Source organism: Carcharodon carcharias, chromosome 16 (genome assembly GCF_017639515.1).
Source record: "Carcharodon carcharias isolate sCarCar2 chromosome 16, sCarCar2.pri, whole genome shotgun sequence".
Classification (NCBI taxonomy): Eukaryota; Metazoa; Chordata; class Chondrichthyes; order Lamniformes; family Lamnidae; genus Carcharodon; species Carcharodon carcharias.
In genome coordinates, this window is record NC_054482.1 from 12447185 (window position 1) to 12466827 (window position 19643).

The window sequence follows — 19643 nt, forward strand, 5'->3', positions numbered from 1 at the left end:
ATATGACAATCAACAATGGGTCACAATTATTGAGACTAGTTTTTAATTCCAAAGTTATTAATTGAATTCAAATTCCACCAGCTGCCATGGTGGAATTCGACTGCATGTTCCCAGCATATTAACCTGGACCTCTGAATTACTGGTCCAGTGACAGTACCATTACACCAGTGCCTCCCCGGGAACTGGGAGCACACATGGGTATGGGGGAGTGCACTGGAAACACACATTTGGGTGTGAGAATGTGAACTGGGAATGGATGTGGGAGTGTCACTGGGAATGAGTGAGAGTGTCACTGAGAATGGGTGTGAGTGTGTGTATGTGGAATGAGTATGAGATTATGCGCCAGGAAAGGATGGGAGTGTGACAGCAGAAAAGGTTTTAAGAGGTTTTATTGATTCTTTCATGGGATGTGAACATTGCTGGCAGTCTTTTTTTATTCATTCATGGGATGTGGGCATCACTGGCTGGACCAGCATTTGTTGCTCATCCCTAATTACCCTTGAGGAGGTGGTAAGCAGACATCTTGAACCACTGTAATCCACATGGTATAGGTACACCCACAGTGCTGTTAGGAAGGATGTGCAAGGATTTTGACTCAGCAACAGCAAAAGAATGGCGATATAGTGCCGAGTCACAATGGTGTGTGGCTTTGAGAACTCACAGGTGGTGGTGTTACCGAGTACTGCTGTCCTTGTCCTTCTAGGTCATCGAGGTCACAGGTTTGGAAAGAGCTGGCCTGGAGCCTTGGTTACTTGCTGCAGTGCATCTTGTAGATGGTACACACTGCTGCCACTGTACATCAGTGGTACAGGGAGTGAATGTTCAAGGAGATGGATTGGATGCCCATCAAGTCCTGGATTCTGTCGAGTATAAAAACAAAAAAACTGCGGATGCTGGAAATCCACAACAAAAACAGAATTACCTGGAAAAACTCAGCAGGTCTGGCAGCATCGGCGGAGAAGAGTTGACGTTTCGAGTCCTCATGACCCTTCAACAGAACTAGGTGAAGGGGTGAAATATAAGCTGGCTTAAGGTGTGTGTGTGGGGTGGGGGGGGGGGGGGGGGGGGGGGGGGGGGGTTGGTTTGGGTGTTTTTTCCAATAAATTATATAGATTTTTCTTTCCCCACCTATTTCCATTATTTTTAAATATTTTTAAATCTTTTATGCTCCCCCCACCCCCACTAGAGCTGTACCTGGAGTGCCCTACCATCCATTTTTAATTAGCACATTCATTTGGATAATATCACCAACTTTAACACCTATGTGTTCTTTTGTTCTGTTGTGTGTGACATCTTTTGATGATCTGCTTCTATCACTGCTTGTTTGTCCCTACAACCACACCACCACCCTCCACCTCTCTCCCCCCCACCCAAATCAACCCCCCCCCCCCCCAACACACACACACACACACACCTTAAACCAGCTTATATTTCACCCCTTCTTTGAATTCACCTAGTTCTGTTGAAGGGTCATGAGGACTCGAAACATCAACTCTTTTCTTCTCCGCCGATGCTGCCAGACCTGCTGAGTTTTTCCAGGTAATTCTGTTTTTGTTCTGTCGAGTATTGTTGGTGTCGCACTCATCCAGGCAAGTGAAGAGTATTCCATCACAATCCTGACTTGTTCCTCGTGGATGGTGGAGAAGCTTTGGGGATTCACAAGGTGAGTTACCAGTTGCAGAATTCCCAGCCTCTGACCTGCTCTTGTCTTATTTATATGGCTGGTCCAGTTCAATTTCCGTCAATGGTAACCCCAAGAAATTGTGGGGGGGGGGGGTGGAATTCAGTAGACGTTAATGTTGGGGGGTGGTTAGATTTTCTGGGTGTCACGCCTAAATGTGTCACCAGGAATATACTGTGGGAATGCGGATGAGGATGTCATGCCAATCTGGGGTGAGGAGATACTAAGCCGCAGTACCTCTGGCAGTCGCCTGTTTGTTGCCGTCCCGTTGATAGGCGGCGCCAACTTTGCGTTTGCCTGTAGGCGGGTCCTGGCCTCAGCAAGAGCTTGCGGCATCGCCACGTCAGGGAGGCTGGCGGGAGGAATGGGAGCGGGGCGGGTTGCTGCGTGTGGATGGAGTGGGGAGGGGAAGGCGCTCAGGCAGCGGCGGTGAGGACATGACAGCCAGAGAGAGAGAGAGAGAGAGAGGGGCGGGGCGATACAACCTCATGCGTGTCCATCAACCCCTTGTGTTGCCGGCTTTTACGATGCTATGACTTTAAATATGACTGTACCCGGACACGGAAAGGCGTGGATATTATCAGCCTGGTAGAGTTTTACCTGGCTGCTGAAAAATTGATGTTAACTTTTCTTTACTTATTTATTAAAAAAAAATCCGGGCCTACTCACCGTATTAACGGTCCGAACCGAGACGGTTGGAAGGATTATAAATTTTAAATTCCATTCGGCGTTCAGTAAATCCGCTCCAATTTTGAAATTTCAAGATATATAAATATAGATTTTTTTTTTAAAAAAAGAATTGCTAATAACAAGATATTTTAACCAAGCTCATAACGTTGGGCTCGCGCTCGGTTTGAACCGAATATCGAACGCGGGTCGGTTGGTCCAGGCGGCTCGCGCGGCCCCAGCTGGTGAGGTGAAAGGGGGGAGGGGAGGGGATGGATTGGGACCTGGACTTGGCCGTCCAGCGGGAGCAGCTGGAGCGGGCCGGCCAGGCTCACTTGCTCCGCTTCTGGGACGAGCTGAACGAGGCCGAGCGAGCCGAGCTGCTGGGCGACCTGAGCGGCTGCCACTTCGCCGAGATCATGTGCTTCTTCGGCCGAGCCGTGCAGGTGATGACGGCGCCGCAGCAGCAGATGGACGAGCAGATGGAACCGGTGCCCAGGGAAGTGCAGGGCAGCGTGACCAGAGACCGGGAGCGGCTACCCGAATGGGAGGCAGAGGGTAAGAGCTAAGCCAATACCGTGACTTTTGAAATCCGCTTTCGGGGGAATTTAACACTTCACCTGGGGAGGGAAGGGGAAGGGAGGGAGAAGCAGCCACCCTGCATCCAACGGTGCCCCGAATACATCAGATCGACAACCCACCGTCCCGTGTGATGCTTCCACAACCGACTAGCCACGTCAATGCACTGGGACACGTCGGATCGCCACCGAAGCGAGGTGCTGGCCGGGCGGCCAGCGAAAGGGTCTCCCCACAGGGGAGGAAGGCAAATAAAAACTTTTGTGTTGTCTAGCATATGGGGTGCATATGCCCATGGTTTACATCCCGGTTATCCATTTGGGTCCAGATGCCGCAGTAAACTCATTATTTTTGGTTGCTGCTTTATTTATTTTATTGGTCGTCTTCACCCTTATTTGTTGATAAACCTGGTATTTCGGTTTTGTTAAACCGCTGCACGCTTTCTCTTACTGTCTTTGATAAAAACGGAAACGATGACTTTTTTCTTTTGCCTGCCCACCCTGTTGTGACGGTCAGTTTAAGGAGCTGGGGTCAGTTTAAGTAAGGAGTTGGTTAGTTGGGCTAGTGGTGCCAAGCGCCAACAGAGGCGCCTGGAGCGCATGAAGGACTTGAAGCGTGTGGTGTATGTGTTACTGGTGTGTGTGGTGGAAATGGCAGGTAAGGGAGGTGGTGGAGAACAAAAACAACAGATGGCAAGGGGAGCCCCAACAATAAAGTTACCCAGGCTGGCGAGATTGTTTTTTTATGTGAGCAATGAATGAGATGGAATGAGAGAGGGTGGAAGGAACGGGATGGGGGATGGTATGAGAGGAATGCTGTGGGATGGTGGGTGCAATGATGGAATTGGTTAAGTGTGGCAAAGTGGCAGGGACAGTTATTTGATGCAGCGTATCATTTGGAAACTATTCTTCCTGCTGAAAGCTAGATTTGAATGAAAAAGTTTGAGGAAAGCTGTCTGGTAAATTAAAATAATACATCAGTGTTGATTCCATAGATGAAGAAAATGGTGGCAGTCTTTACCCCTCCACAGTTTTTAGACAGTCTGATTGTAATACACATGCTGCTGCACGAACCTTTAAAGCAATACTGTTGCAATGCAAGACTAACTTGACCGCAGATGTTTTGTGGGGCTGTGCTTGTCTTTCACAGCTAGTTTTTTCAGATACATGACAATTTAATGACATAATTTTAAAGTAGAATGATTCATGGTTTCAGATAACACTTGTTGCTTATAATTTGCCTGTCTCTAACATGTATTCTATTGTGTAGAGTTTTTAGAAACATCATTTAGATGTGACTGTTAATTTTGAGGCCATTGTGTATGCTGAAAGGCAAAAAAATTGTATTCTTAATGTAGAGTATTGTGATTGTTTGGAATTAGATATATGACAGAAAACAAATCCTTCAGATGATTAACATGTGCTACTGAACTTGGAAGTAGTTAGTGGTTCCGAACTAAACACTGAGAGCATCATTGATATCATGGAAAAACTCAGTAGGTCTAGCAGTATCTGTAGATATTTATATAGATTTTTCTTTTCCCACCTACTTCCATTATTTTTAAATGTATTTCCATCCATTGTTTTATCTCTACCTTTTAGCTTTCACCCTACTCCACCCCCAAGTAGGGCTATCTGTACCTTGCTTGTCTTGCTTTCTACCCTTAATTAGCACATTCCTCAGATAATATCACCACCTTCAACACCTCTTTGTCCTTTTGTCTGTGACATCTTTTGGTTATCTCCACCTATCACTAGCCGTCTATCCAGTTCTACTTGTCTCCCCCCCCCCCAAACTAGCTTATATTTCATAAATAAAAACAAAAAACTGCAGATGCTGGAAATCCAAAACAAAAACAGAATTACCTGGAAAAACTCAGCAGGTCTGGCAGCATCATAGGGTCATGAGGACTCGAAACGTCAACTCTTTTCTTCTCCACTGATGCTGTCAGGCCTGCTGAGTTTTTCCAGGTAATTCTGTTTTTGTTTTAGCTTATATTTCACCTCTATTCTATTTTTACTTAGTTCTGTTGAAGGGTCATTTGGACGTGAAACGTTAACTGTGCCTCCTCTCCACAGATGCTGCTAGACCTACTGAGTTTTTCCAGGTATTTTTGTTTTTGTTTTGGATTTCCAGCATCCGCAGTTTTTTGCTTTTATCATTGATATCATGGTTGGTGTCAATGGCCAAGGTGTCCCATGGAATCTTTTCAATTCCACGCTAAAAGATTGGTTGTATTGAGGATGCATTAAAAGATTAGCAGAATGATTTAGAATTGGATTGATAAAACAGCAATTTAAGTTCAACATTGACAGTCTATGAATTTTGCATTTACATAAATACAATGAATAAGATTAAATTGGTAGACTGTGGGCAGTGACCATCAAGTGATTGTTCTAGCATTAAAAGTGGTGAGTTAACCAAGTGGGAAAGTAATTACAAAAACAAACAAATGATAAGATGTAGGGCAGAACAGTTAAGTGGCAGTTTCCAGCAATTCTGGGGTCAGGTAATTAACTGGTCAGGCAACACTTGAACCACAGTGTTCATTATGGTTACCAAAACAGCCATGTGCTTTGGAGAAAATGCAATGAAATGGAGAGAGAAGAGTAAAGTATTTTAGATGCTGGAAATGTAAAACAAAAGCAGAAAATGCTGTAAACAGATATAGGTTAGTCAGGATTTATGGAAAGAGCATACAAGTTAATATTTTGGTTACAGATTTTTAAATTCTGTAAGAGTACAAATGAGCATTAAGAGAGATTAAGACACCTAAAGAGACAAAGGATGTGTAAATAGCCAAGAAAGTGTCTGGGGAAATGAGAGAGATGGAAAACTTAGCCACATCATTTTCAAACTGGTTTTAATTAAGTCTGAAGTTACTGACGTCAGTGCTTGCCCCAGAGGCTTGTAGAATGCCTAGGAGAAAAATGAAATATTTTTGAAGCTAATATGTGCTTTGGAGAAGTAGGGGTTTTAAAGTGATGACCCATAGGATCACACTTGAGGGTTACCAGTTTGCTGTTTTATCCTTTTCTTTGATGTAGAGGAGACTGCATGCTGGCAACATATACAGTATGATAGGATAGAGGACATGTGTAAATTGCTTTTTCATGGAAATGTTGTTTGAACCCCTAAACAGTGATGTTGGAGGGGGTAAATGAGCTGGTGATGCAACTCGTATTTTTGCATGGGGAGCTATCTGGGGAAGTTTGAGTTAGGAGTGATGAAAACGTGAACCAGGGTATCACAGATGGAACTGCCCCTTTGGAAAATGGCAAGGTGAGAAAAAGGAATGTGTTTTGACAGTTGAATTATGTTGTGGATGGTGGAAGAACAAAAAGATTGATCACAAATGTGAAGTTGAATTATGAAAAAAGATTAGAAAATTTAAGCTGTACATTAAGAAATAAGTGGTTGAGGTATGTACAAAATTTTAAAATATTGAAAAGAAAGTAATTGCAGAGGACACTTGCTATGAACAGAACAGACCAGATTTACTGGCATATAAATGGCAGTAGCAAAGACATAACAGATTCACAGAAGCACATGGAAAACCCAAAGTATAGAAATTAACTAATAGATATCCTGTGCTTAAAAGTAGAATGCCATGACAAAAGCTTTACATAGGACTCTTGGACATCCTCCTGATGGCTTCAGTGGAAAACTGATCAACAGAGCATCCATTCTCGTAGTTAATACCGGTGCCTTTCCAGAGTTGTCCAGGAATGAAAGAAATCAAACCATGTATCTTTTCATAAATGCATCAGGCTGAGAAACATTTATAGAATACAAAATACAACAAAGCTCTCTAGAAATTCTCTCTTAGCTGGGTGCATGTTGCAGAAAAACGGAGTAAACACTCGGACCGTGGAGGCTTGTCTAGGAAGTCTTCATTAAAATCGTGATATCATGGAGAGCCTAGTCGCATACAATGGAGCGAACCAGTCTCTGACTAACACCTCTTTACACACATAGGTATAGCAAAAGGTTCGTGACAGAAACTTGGGCAATTACAATAGTTTCAAATGGCTTCAAAGGATAGCAGTTGTGTTAATGATTTAACGATTAGACATGACAATGTCAATGGTTTAGCAAATAGACTTGACAATGTCAATGGTTCAGGAAATAGGACGATGTCGATGGTTCAGCAAATAAATAGTGTTAATGGCTACATATCTTGGGCAATGCACACACAAGTTTTTTTTTCCCTTGGATTTTGCAACCGTATCACATCTGGAGCCCCTTAGTCTGGGAAGGTGGCACTGGCCCTTTGATTTGCTAATTTATGTGCTGGCTGCTTGACTGTTTGGGGACATTCTACAGTAATTTCATTATACATGGATTTTAATTTCCTTTCCCAATTATACATGTAGTTTATTTCATTCACAATTATACATGTAGTTTATTTCATTCACAATTATACAGGTATTATTCCTCCACAGCGCACATGAAAATTAAATCTTAAAAAATGAAAATATTGGAGACCTCAAGGGCAAAATGTGGGAAGTACAGTGGTCAGCATCTGTAAAGAGAAAAGACTGAGGTTTCAAGGATGTATCCTTCAGTCTAATTCTAAAACCCAAAAGAGATTGCAGCTCACTTAAAACTATTATGTCAATTTATTTGTTACTTAATTGTTAAAAGGTCCCTTCAACTTAAACTGGTCATAGAATGACACTAGCCAAGTAAGCATTAGCTTGGCAACATTTTCCTGGCCGATACAATGGATATTTTTAGGAGAATTTTGAATCTATGCCTTTGGGGCATTCTGTTAGCAATTCACTTACCTTAATTTTATGGCCAATGGTAAAATAACCCCTTAGTCTCTGTTTCACTGATATTGTGTAATAAATTGAAATAGACTGAAATTTAATTTTAAACTTTCTTTGTCAGCATTACATAGTAAGTTCCTGCACTATTTGTTAATCCAAGTTTGTCCAGTGACCCTGAGTAAGATCACAAAACAGTAGTGCATAAATATATACAAACATACAAGTTGAAAGTACAATGGTATTGCTGGCAAATTAGTCTGAAGGATACATCCTTGAAACCTCAGTCTTTTCTCTTACAGATGCTGACCACTGTGTATTTCCCACATTTTGTCTTTGAGGTTTCCAATATTTTCATTTTTTAAGATTTAATTTTCATGTGCACCCAGCTAAGAGAGAGTTTCTAGAAAGAGCTCTGTTGTATTTTGTATCCTATAAATGTTTCTCAGCCTGATGCAATTATGAAAAGATACATGGTTTGATTTCTTTCATTCCTGGACAACTCTGGAAAGGCACAGATATTAACTGTGTGAATGGTTGCTCTGTTGATCAGATTTCTACTGAAGCCAACAGGAGGATGAGGATGAGCCCTATGTAAAGCTTTTGTTACGGCATCCTACTTTTAAGCACAGGATATCTATTAGTTAGTGCAATAAACACTGCTATTTTATATGCAAACTAGTTGTAGAAAAGTCTCTATACTTCCAGAACACAAAGCTAATCTGCATTTGGATATGGCCCAAAGTTTGCTCCAAATCAAATTCTTTCCTAAAACCTGTTAAACTATGAAAGAAACAAAATTTATATGTCTACATGTGCAATTCTAAAAAAGAATTAGTTTCAAAATCAGTAACTTTAGCAATTTAAGCGTGTACCTTGAGCACAGTAAAACAACTGTGCTGTTGCAAAAATCGCTTGTGTAAAATCATTGCTATGTAAGTTTGAACACTGGTTCACTATGACTTGCTAGACTTTTTTTTTCATTGCATCTGCTGGTTTTTTGCATGTATGCAGCTATTGTCCACTGTAAATTTAAGGTATCAAAGACCAGAAATGTTGGAAACGCTTGGCTACGTCGGTGGAAAGAACGGCAAATATAATATTACACTCTTTGCCTAAACTAAATTTGAGGTAATTGCTCCAGTTTTGTGTGGGAGCACTTGACATGATTGTCACAAATTAAGTTGAGTTAAAATAAATATATTTTCTAAAAATAATCATTTTTTAAAAAAGTCATCTTTCTTGTATTACTTCATGAAAATGGTGTTCAATCAACATCTTGCCCAGATGTTGTCAGACCTGCTGAGGTTTTCTAGCAATTTTGGTTTTTGTTTAACATTGCTGTAAATTATTTTGCTGTCCTGGCTGCAGACACAAGTGTGAAGTTGTCTGACTCAATACGCAAAAAGAAAAGCTGTAGTCTGTATGGGATAAGTAAGCTTTGACAGTACCCGTTTGTCAGTGTAATGCTGATTCATTTCGTTTTGATTTCTTTAACAAAATGTGTAATTCCCCAAGGTGCTTCAGCAGAACATTATCAAACAAATTGAGCCACATCTGTAAGATCAATATTCCGTCTAAACGTTCTGTGTGTGGCCTGTTTATTTCAATGCATGATACTTTAATTTTTTTGCATGGTTGTGCACACATGGGCCATAACTTCCGAGCTCCAGGGCAGTATAACTAGGAGGTACCCCAAAGATGTGCTGGGGTGCCCCCACTGGATGTTCCCAGGTAAGGTTTGTTTGGCAATTGCCTGGGAAGTGCAAACTTCCCTTGGACGATTGCCCTGCACTGGGAACCACCCGAAAATGCAATTTAAATCGCAAACTTCAGGTGGTTCCGACTGTGTTACATCAAAAGTAACCCAGATAAAGTAAGGATTAAAACCACTTCTAACTTCTGGGTAACTATCGTACAGACTCACACCAACTCACTCACCCCCTGACTAGCCCCACCCACAAAGACTCCAACCACAGCCACCCCCCACCCCAATTTGACTTTGAATCTGCACCAACTCCTTTGTATAAGTATTATTAACTAGTATATGCTTCGTTAATCAGATTGATTAAGCTGTATTTGCAGCATTTTGGAATTTTAATACATTAACATTTGCTGAGAGAATGTTCCAAATAGTGATTATGTTGTGGCTATTCTGTTAAAAGCTGCCAAATTTCAGAAAATATTTCAGACTGGGAACAGCTACTTGTGGGGAAATCTACAGAGGAGCAGTGGGGGGCATTCAAAGAAGGAAATGGGGAAGGTACAGGCACAACATGTTCCCTCTAGGGCGATAGGAAGGAGTAACAAGCCCAGAGGACCATGGAAGACCAGAGATATTCAGGATACGATGAGAAGGAAAAGAGAGGCAGGTACATGGGAAGCAAATCAGCGGAGGCATTAGTGGAATACAGAAAGTGTAGGATGGAGCTTAAGAAAGTAAGTAGCAGAGCAATGAGGGGATTTGAGAAAGCTCTGGCTGGCAAAAGTAAGGAAAATCCCAAGATATTCTCTAAGTGTATCAATGGGAAGGGGATAACCAAAGAAAGAGGAGGGCCCATTAGGGACCAAGGGGGCAATCTATGGGTGGAGCCAGAGGACATGGTAGAGTGTTGAACAAATACTTCACATCCGTCTTCACCCAAGAGAATGAGGATGAAGGTATCAAACTCGGGGAGAGAGATTGCGAGGTTCTTAAGCAAATTGATATGAGGAGTGACAAGATATTGGGGGTGCTGGCAGGCTTAAAAGTGGACAAATCTCCAGGTCCAGTTGATTTGTGTCCCAGACTGCTGAGGGAAGCAAGGGAGGGGATCGCAGAGGCTCTGACCCAAATTTTTAATTCCTCTCTGGCCATAGGGGAGGTGCCAGAGGACTGGAGAACAGCTAATGTGGTTCTGCTATTTAAGAAATGTTGTAGACAAGCCAGGGAACTACAGGCCAGTGAGTCTCACGTCAGTGGTAGGGAAACTATTGGAAAAAGTTCTGAAGGAGAGTACCTATCTCCACTTGGAGAGGCAAGGTTTGATCAGGGATAGTCAGCATGGCTTTGTCAGAAGGAGGTCACGCCTAATAAATTTGATTCAATTTTTTGAGGAGGTGACCAGGTGTGTAGATGAGGGTAGTGCAGTTGATGTTTTTATGGATTTCAGCAAAGCCTTTGACAAGGTCCCACATGGGAGACTTATAAAGAAGGCAAATGCAAATGGGACACAGGGTAATTTGATAAGGTGGATTCAAGATTGGCTTAGTTGTAGGAGATAGGGTGAAGACAGAAGGATGCTTTAGTGACTGGAAGCCAGTGTCCAGTGGCATACCACAGTGATCTGTGCTCGGCTCCCTATTATTCGTCATTTATATAAACAACATAGATGACTATGTGGGAGGTAGGATTAGTAAGTTTGCGGATGACTCAAAGATTGGCCGGGGGGTTAACAGTGAAGTTGAGTGTCTTAGGCTACAGGAAGTTATAGACGGGGTGGTGGTCAAATGGGCAGATAAGTGGCAGATGGAATTTAACCCTGAAAAGTGAGAGGTGATACACTTTGGAAAAAGTAATTTGACAAGGAAATATTCAATGAACACTAGGAAGTTCTGAGGAACAAAGGGACCTTGGCGTGTGTGTCCATAGCCTTTTGAAGGTGGAGGGGCATGTCAGTAGGATGGTGAAAAAAGTATATGGGACACTTGCCTTTATCAATCGAGGCATAGATTACAATAGTAGGCGGATCATGTTGGAGTTGTATAGAACCTTGGTGAGGCCACAGCTGGAGTACTGTGTGCAGTTCTGGTCGTCACATTATAGGAAGGATGTGATTGCACTAGAGGGGGTGCAGAGGAGGTTCACCAGGATGTTGCCTGGGATTTAAGTTATGAAGAGAGGTTGGATAGACTTGGGTTGTTTTCATTGGAGCAGAGAAGACTGAGGGGCGACCTGATCGAGGTGTACAAGATTATGAGGGGCATGGACAAGACGGATAGGGAACAGCTGCCACTTGGCCTATAGCCTTGAATGTTATGATGTGCCAAGTCTTGGTAAATGGGATTAGGTAAGGTAGGTCAGATGTTTCTCACGTGTCGCTGCGGACTCGAAAGGCCTCTTCTGCACACTGATTCTGTGAAAATCATGATCACTATTATTTCAATAATCCTGTTCAACGTAATGCTCTTGAATGCTTAGAAAAGTCTTCTTTTAAAAATTTTTGTATCCAGAAAGTTAGCAGCAGAATTAGTACAAAACTGGTTTTCAGTTGCTATTATGTAATTTGTTTTCGAGTGTTACATATTTATGGGTTTTCATGCTAGTTTTCCACTTGGGATTAGCGACATAGGTCACTCCCAAAAGCAGGTGCTGCTTCATGAACTGAAATGTCTTTTCCTTCCAATACCCAGGTAATGACGACTAAAGTTACGAGATCTATCACATAATGACACATGATCCCTAATATTATAAAACATCAAGGAATATTGGGATACAGCACGGTGGAGTTGTAGAAGATCTTACTAAATGGGGAAGTCGGCTCAAGGGGCCATGTGGCCTACCACTACTCATTTTTTGTTAGCAAGCAATTTAGACAAAGAGCAATCTTCACGTATTTTCAATAACATTTTTGCTAATCCTCTTGATAAAAAGTGACAAAGACTGCTCTCCTATGCCTACTTTTAATACTGTACAAGTCCAACTCAATTTCATTGAAATTTAAAATTCTTAAAGGACTTGATGTGTGGTAGATGCTGGGAGGATGTTTCCCCTGGCTGGGGAGTCTAGAACTAGGGTTTCCGAATAAGGAGTCAGTCATGTAGCACTGAGACAAGAGAAGTTTCATCATTCAGATGTTGTGAATCTTTTGAATTCTGAGAGCTGTGGATGCTGAGTTGTTGAGCACATTCAAGTCAGCAATCAATAAATGTTTGGATATTAAGAGAATCGAGGAATATGGGAATAGTGTGAGAAGGTGTAGCTGAGTAGAAGATCAACCATGATTTTATTGAATGGTGGACCAGGCACAAGGGGTCAAATGGCCTACTCTCATTTCTTGCGTTCTTATGTATGGCTGTTCTCTACTTCTACCACAGAATCTTTCGGGTAGGCTTGTATCCCTGACAACTTTAGATTGGTTGTTTGACTTGAGCACAAGCAGTCCAGAAGCACATGATTTGGGGATCCTAGCTGTTCATCAAAGGAACAACAAAAAATCAGTCACAAATCTGACTCAAGTTTTCCATTTTACAGCCAATCAAATCTATTACTTCAAAAAGATTTTTAAGATGCCAATCATATTAGTTTTAAATTGAATAACTTGATACCATGTTGACCTTTCGTAATATATCGATCAAGTTGTGCTTGTGGGAAATTGTCACTTTCCAGCCAGCTGGACAGAAGAGTTCAACAGTCAACAGACATTCACACATTAAATTACCTGTTGTCTCACAGGAACAAGATCCAGATGTATATTGTCTTTGGCATGGCACACCTTCACACCTTAATGTCTATTCTCTTTGGTTACAAAATGAGCTAATGCTAACTAAATTTAAGTCTGTGAATAGATAGACACAATCCAATAAATAATTGGAATATTTAACAAGATCATTCTGATTTGTCTTATGATGAGACACTAGGAACTGTGGAAAAGCAAAGGGATGATGATGACCAAGGCTAATGGAATGTCAACCCTCTTCAGATGAAGTGAGAAAGTGATGCTTTTGTTATGAGGTTTGGTCAGATCTCACCTCCGGAGCACTGCTTTCTGTTTTTGGGGTACAACATAGATTCACCAGAATAATATGAGGATATAAATGGTTAAATAATGAGGACAGGTTGCATAAACCTGGCTTACATTCAGGGTGACCTGATCAAGGTGTTTAAAATGAAAAGGGGATTCAGTAGGGTAGATGCATTATTTCCTTTAGCTGGGGTGGGGTGGGGTTGGTGGTGGTGGTGATCCAAAACAAGAGGGTATAATCTTAATATTGGAACAAAACCATTAAGGAGTAAAATCTGGAAGCAATTTTTTTCCACACAAACTAATTCTGGAACATTCTCCAAAAGCCGAGGATGTTAAATCAAAAAAGATTAAATTTTTGGGACATCAGGAAATTTTTGTTAGCTATTATTAAAATTGCCTCTATTTATTCTTATTTTGAGAGCTACAAAATAACTGACAACAAAAAGAACTTGCTACAAAGGTGATCCCTAAATCAACTTTAGACCTTTTTAGGACACTGCGTGGGAAGTACTGAGCAGTGGCTAGAAAGGAACAGGTGACATGCCACATTAGCACCTAAGTATTGTAATTGTGCAGTAGACATTAGATTTTCAAAGAACAGCATTGTGAAAGATCAACCACTGTAACATCATTTTATCCTAACTAGAACAGGGTTGATTTGGCACCCTTCAAATGAGAGAACTTTTTTTTTTTACTAGAGAGATAATAGTGTATAAATGTTAATGGTTTTTCAACATGAGTCAACTATCTGTGGACATCTTCACAATATGCTTTTCCAAACCAACTACTAATAATTTGTTATATAGGCAGAGGATTCCAGTTTGCCATGTAGTGTTGCATGTTAAAGTTAACATTCTTCTGAAAGAATAGGCATTTGCAAAGCAAGTTGGGGACTGGCTGGTATACTGAAATGAATCATTCATTCATCAAAAAAGTTTTGGTCAAAATCTAAGCCAGGCGTAATGATGAAATTCTCCTCTGCCTGTTGGGTAAAAGTATTTTTTCAGTAAATGTTCATTCCCAGTGGGTACAGGCTTACAGAGCAAAATTGTCAATGCAGTTCATATTTAGTTTAAGAATATATTCATTGTTTGCTTTGTATACTCATAATAAAATAGGTTTTTCAACTTTTAGAAGCTTCCAACAGGTATGCATACCTTCATGTATTAAATCAGGAACTCAGGGAGGGAGGAACTCGGGGAAATTACAATCACCAGGGAAGTGGTACTTAGCAAACTAGGAGCTGTGGGTTGACAAATCCCTGGGTTTTAAAATACGTGGTTAGTGAGATCGTTGATGCATTTGTTTTAATTTTCCAAAATTTCCTGGATTTGGGAAGGAGCAATTAGGTTGGAAAATAATAAATGTAACTCCTTTATTCAGAAAGGGAGGGAGACAGAAACCGGGACACTACAGGCCAGTTAGCTTAACATCTGTCATTGGGAAAATTCTAGAAGCTATTATTAAAAATGCTATGGCAGGGCACTTAGAAAAATTCAAGCCAATCAGGCAGAGTCAACATGGTTTTGTAAAGGGGAAATCATGTTTAACCAGTTTACCAGATAAAGGTGAATCGGTGAATGTACTGTACTTAGATTTTCAGAAGGCATTTGATAAGGTGCCACATAAGGTTATTGTAGAAAATAAAAGATCACGATGTCGGGGATAACATATTGGCGTGGATAGAAGATTAAATAACTAACAGGAAACAGAGTGTAGCCATAAATGGGCCTCTTTCCGGTTGGCAGGATGTAACTAGTGGTATGCCACAGGGATCAGCGCCGGGCCTTCAACTTCTTACAACTTATATAAATGACTTGGATGAAGTGATCAAAGGTATGGTTGCTAAATATGCCGATGATACAAAGATAAGTAGGAAAGTAAGTTGTGAAGAGGATATGAGGCTACAAAGGGACATGAAATAAGTGAGTAGGCAAAGGTCTGGCAAATGGAGTATAATGTGAAATTATCCATTTTAGCAGGAAGAATAAAAGAGAAGCATATTTAAATGGTGAGAAATTGCAGAGCTCTGAGACTCAGAGGGATCTGGGTGTCCTAGTGCATGAATTGCAAAAGGCTAGTATGCAGGTACAGCAAGTAATTAGGAAAGCTAATAGAAGGTTATTGTTTATGGCAAGGGGAGTTGAATACAGAAGTAGGGAGGTTACCAGTGTCCTGTAGAACTGAAGCATAACCTCCCTACTTCTGTATTCAACTCCCCTTGCCATAAACAATAACCTTCTATTAGCTTTCCTAATTACTTGCTGTACCTGCATACTAGCCTTTTGCAATTCATGCACTAGGACACCCAGATCCCTCTGAGTCTCAGAGCTCTGCAATTTCTCACCATTTAAATATGCTTCTCTTTTATTCTTCCTGCTAAAATGGATAATTTCACATTATACTCCATTTGCCAGACCTTTGCCTACTCACTTATTTCATGTCCCTTTGTAGCCTCATATCCTCTTCACAACTTACTTTCCTACTTATCTTTGTATCATCGGCATATTTAGCAACCATACCTTTGATCACTTCATCCAAGTCATTTATATAAGTTGTAAGAAGTTGAAGGCCCGGCGCTGATCCCTGTGGCATACCACTAGTTACATCTGGAATACTGTGTACAATATTGATCTCCTTATTTAAGGAATGACGTAAATGCATTAGAAGCAGTTCAGAGAACGTTTACTAAAGTAATACCAGGATTGGGCAGGCTATCTTATGAGGAAAGATTGGACAGGCTAGGCCTGCATCCACTGGAGTTTAGATGAGCACAAGGCCACTTGATTGAAACATATAAGATCCTGAGGGGTCTTGACAGGGTCAATGTGGAGAAGATATTTCCTCTTGCCCCCATTTAAAAAAGAGATGAGAATAAATTTTTTTCTCTCGGCGGGTCATGAGTCTGGAACTCTCTTCCTCAAAAGGCAGTGGAAGTAGAGTCTTTGAATGTTTCCAAATCAGAAGTAGATAGGGAGATTATTGGTAAACAAGGGGGCGAAGGATTACCGGGGATAGGCGGGATGTTACAGTCAGATCAGCCATGATCTTACTGAATGGCAGAACAGGCTCGAAGGGCTGAGTGGCCCACTACTCCTAGTTCGTATTAAGAGCAGATATTGGCATTATATGGGTTCCTATGGATTCTTGTGCAGTACTTCAAGCTGAAATCTTAAAATAAGATCATCCTTGGAACATTTGAATGCTGCCTTGTGTAGATGTTTATGCTTTAGATGAGCCCCACCATTTTCCAGAAGCATTTTAGATTTAAGAGCTGGTGGATGTCATTAAAACTTGGATGGTGGTGGGGTATATCTCAGGGGGATAAAGGAACTCGAGTCATTCAGAGAGTCTGTCTGGATTTTCAGCTGACTCATAGTTAATTTTATGAATGTATCTGCCAGAGTTGACTGTAAATAATGCTGTTATATTGGCCCAGAATAGCTGGAGTGAGTTTTTTATTCATTCACGGGATGTGGGCTTGCTGGCTGGGCTAGCATTTATTGCCCATACCTAGTTGCCCTTGAGAAGGTGGTGGTGAGCTTCTTTAACCATTGCAGTCCACTTGGTGTAGGTACACCCACCCACAGTGAAGGAATAGTGACATATTTCCAAGTCAGGATGGTGAGTCACTTGGAGAGGAACTTCCAGGTGGTGGTGCTCCCATCTGTCTGCTGCCCTTGTTCTTCTAGATGGTAGTGGTTGAGGGTTTGGAAGGTACTGTTGAAGGATCCTTGGTGAATTCCTGCAGTGCATCTTGTAGATGGTGTACACTGCTGCTACTGTGCAACGGTGGTGGAGGGAGTGAATGTTTGTGGGTGTGGCACCAATCAAGCATGCTGCCTTGTCCTGGATGATGTCAAGCTTTGAGTGTTGTGGGAGCTGCCCTCATCCAAGCAAGTGGGGATTATTCCATCACACTCCTGACTTGTGCCTTGTAGATGGTGGACAGGCTTTGGGGAGTCAGGAGGTGAGTTCCTTGTTGCACAATTTCTAGCCTCTGGCCTGGCCTTGTAGCCACAGTATTTATATAACTAATTCAGTTCAGTTTCTGGTCAATAGTAACCCCCCAGGATGTTGATAGTGGGGGATTCAGTGATGAGTGAGGGCAACAGAGCATTTGGGACCTTGGTAAACGATCAAAACTCCTTAACCAATAAGATTTAAGAATCCAGAAGGAAATCGAAGAATGACAGAGAAGGGAATAGAGCGATTTAGTGTCAAATCAGGTACACAAACAGAAATAGGGGAAAAAATTAGGTTAATAGAAAAAAAGAAACAAAGTCGAGTAAGAAAAAATGTTTTTAAAACTTAATTTACTGAGGCTCTACAGTTTAAGTTGCTTTTTGTTTGGAGCTGTGAGGTTGAGTGGCTTTGCAGGAACTTAAATCTCATTTTTTAAAAAAAGTACTTGCACTGATAAAAGCAGCCTTTTTTTGGAAAAATATACTTTATTCATAAAATATCTGAAAAACATTTCAAAATGGCCATCACAAAAAGTGCAATCATAATTAAGTTTTCCACATCGATCATGAGATGCTTGAGTACAACCATTGAACATTACAGACATTTCAATGTGATCATTAAAGACAGTCAGACAATGCAATGGTATTCAAGTTATCTACATAGATCATGTTGCACCCTGAGGCGCTTCAGTACAATTGTGATACATATATTATTCACTGCATACATTCAATGTAAGTCATACAGCCTTGAGAGGTCTATACAAATCCCAGCCCACTATAGCTGAAAGGTCTTAGACAGCTGACCTTTTCTCATTGCACCTTTGCGATGGCTGCCCCACGTTTTAGTGCATCCCTCGGCACGTAGTCCTGAACCTTGGAATGTGCCAGTCTGCAACACTGGGTCAAGGACAACTCTGCACTGGATGACCAACAAGTTTCGGGCAAACCAAAGAGTGTCTTTCACCGAGTTGATGATCTTCCATCCGCAGTTGATGTTTGTCTCAGTGTGTGCCCCTGGGAATAGCCTATACAGCACAGAGTCTTGTGTCACAGAACTGCTTGGGATGAACTTCGAGAAAAACCATTACATTCCTCTCTCCAGACCTACTTCACAAAGGCACATTACACAAGGAGGTGAACAACGGTTTCTTTCCCACCACAGCCACCTCAAGGGCAGCTTGCAGAGGGGGTGAGACTCCTGGCGTATAGGGAGAGCCTTTCTCACCACCAGCAAAGCTACGTCTTGATGCATATTGGAAAGTTCTGGCAATGAGCCATTCTGCCAAATGACTTTGACAGTCTGCTCGGGGAACCATCCGGCAGGGTCCACCATTTCCTTTTCCTGCAGGGCCTCTAGGATGTTACGTGCCGGCCACTGATGGACTTGTGGTCAAAAGTGTTTCTGTGCATAAATTTTTCCACGAGGGATAGGTGGTATGGCACAGTCCAACTACTTGGAGCGTTCCCCCGACAGCATGGCTAGACCCATCTTCACAACAATGGCGACAGGTAGAACCTCAGCACGTGGCAACATTTGGTGTTTGCATACTGAGGGTCTATGCATAGCTTGTGTGCAACCACACACAAATGTGGCCATCAGGATGAGGGTGATGTTGGGCACGTTTTTCCCCCTTTAGAGGCTTGTACATCGATGTCAAGGAGGAACTCGGAGAGGTGAAGAGCCAGCAAGCCTCACTGTTTGCCTCAGAAACCTCCAAGATCGTCTTCCAGTCCACAGTCTGCTCCGTGGAGAAGGATGAGATGCGTTAACGTTTCTTCCAAAAGATAGAGAGTTCTGTGATCAGCAGCCTGAAGGAAGAAGACTGCTCAGTAAAGTCATCGCAGTCTGACATTTTGAGGATCAGCAAATCCTTTTATGGCAGATTGTCTGACGTGAAGCCCACAGACAGCACAGCCTCCCAGTCCTTCCTCTATCACGGGGGTCTTAGACGACAGTACACAGGAGAGCCTGGACAAACCGCTAACCCCTGATGAACTGACTTAAGGCCCTCACGTCCTTCGAGAAGAGCAAGACTCCCGAAGCGACAGCTTATCAGTTGAGTTGTATTCAGCTCTGTGGGACTGGATCGGCCCAGACCTATTAGAAGTGTACAAGAGTATGCTTCTAACAAGCAGCATGTCAGAATCCATGAGGAAAGGCATCATCACCCTCATCTACAAGAGGAAGGGGGAAAGAGAGGAAATTAGAAATTGGCGACCCATCTCACTGTTGAATGTGAACTATAAGATTCTGTCC

The 19643-nt window shown here is 41.9% G+C and overlaps 1 protein-coding gene across 3 annotated transcripts in view; it reads left to right on the top strand.

Moving 5' to 3' along the window:
- The first annotated feature begins 2180 nt into the window (after positions 1–2180).
- The window catches only part of uap1 (UDP-N-acetylglucosamine pyrophosphorylase 1), a 45416-nt gene continuing 27953 nt past the window's right edge, over positions 2181–19643 (top strand). For all 3 annotated transcript variants that reach the window (XR_005945571.1, XM_041208985.1, XM_041208986.1), the window contains exon 1: positions 2181–2905. Coding sequence is in view for 2 of the 3 variants with exons in the window: in XM_041208985.1 (XP_041064919.1) it covers positions 2620–2905 (286 nt within the window). In the remaining variant the exon portion in view is untranslated. The remainder of the gene's footprint in view (positions 2906–19643) is intronic.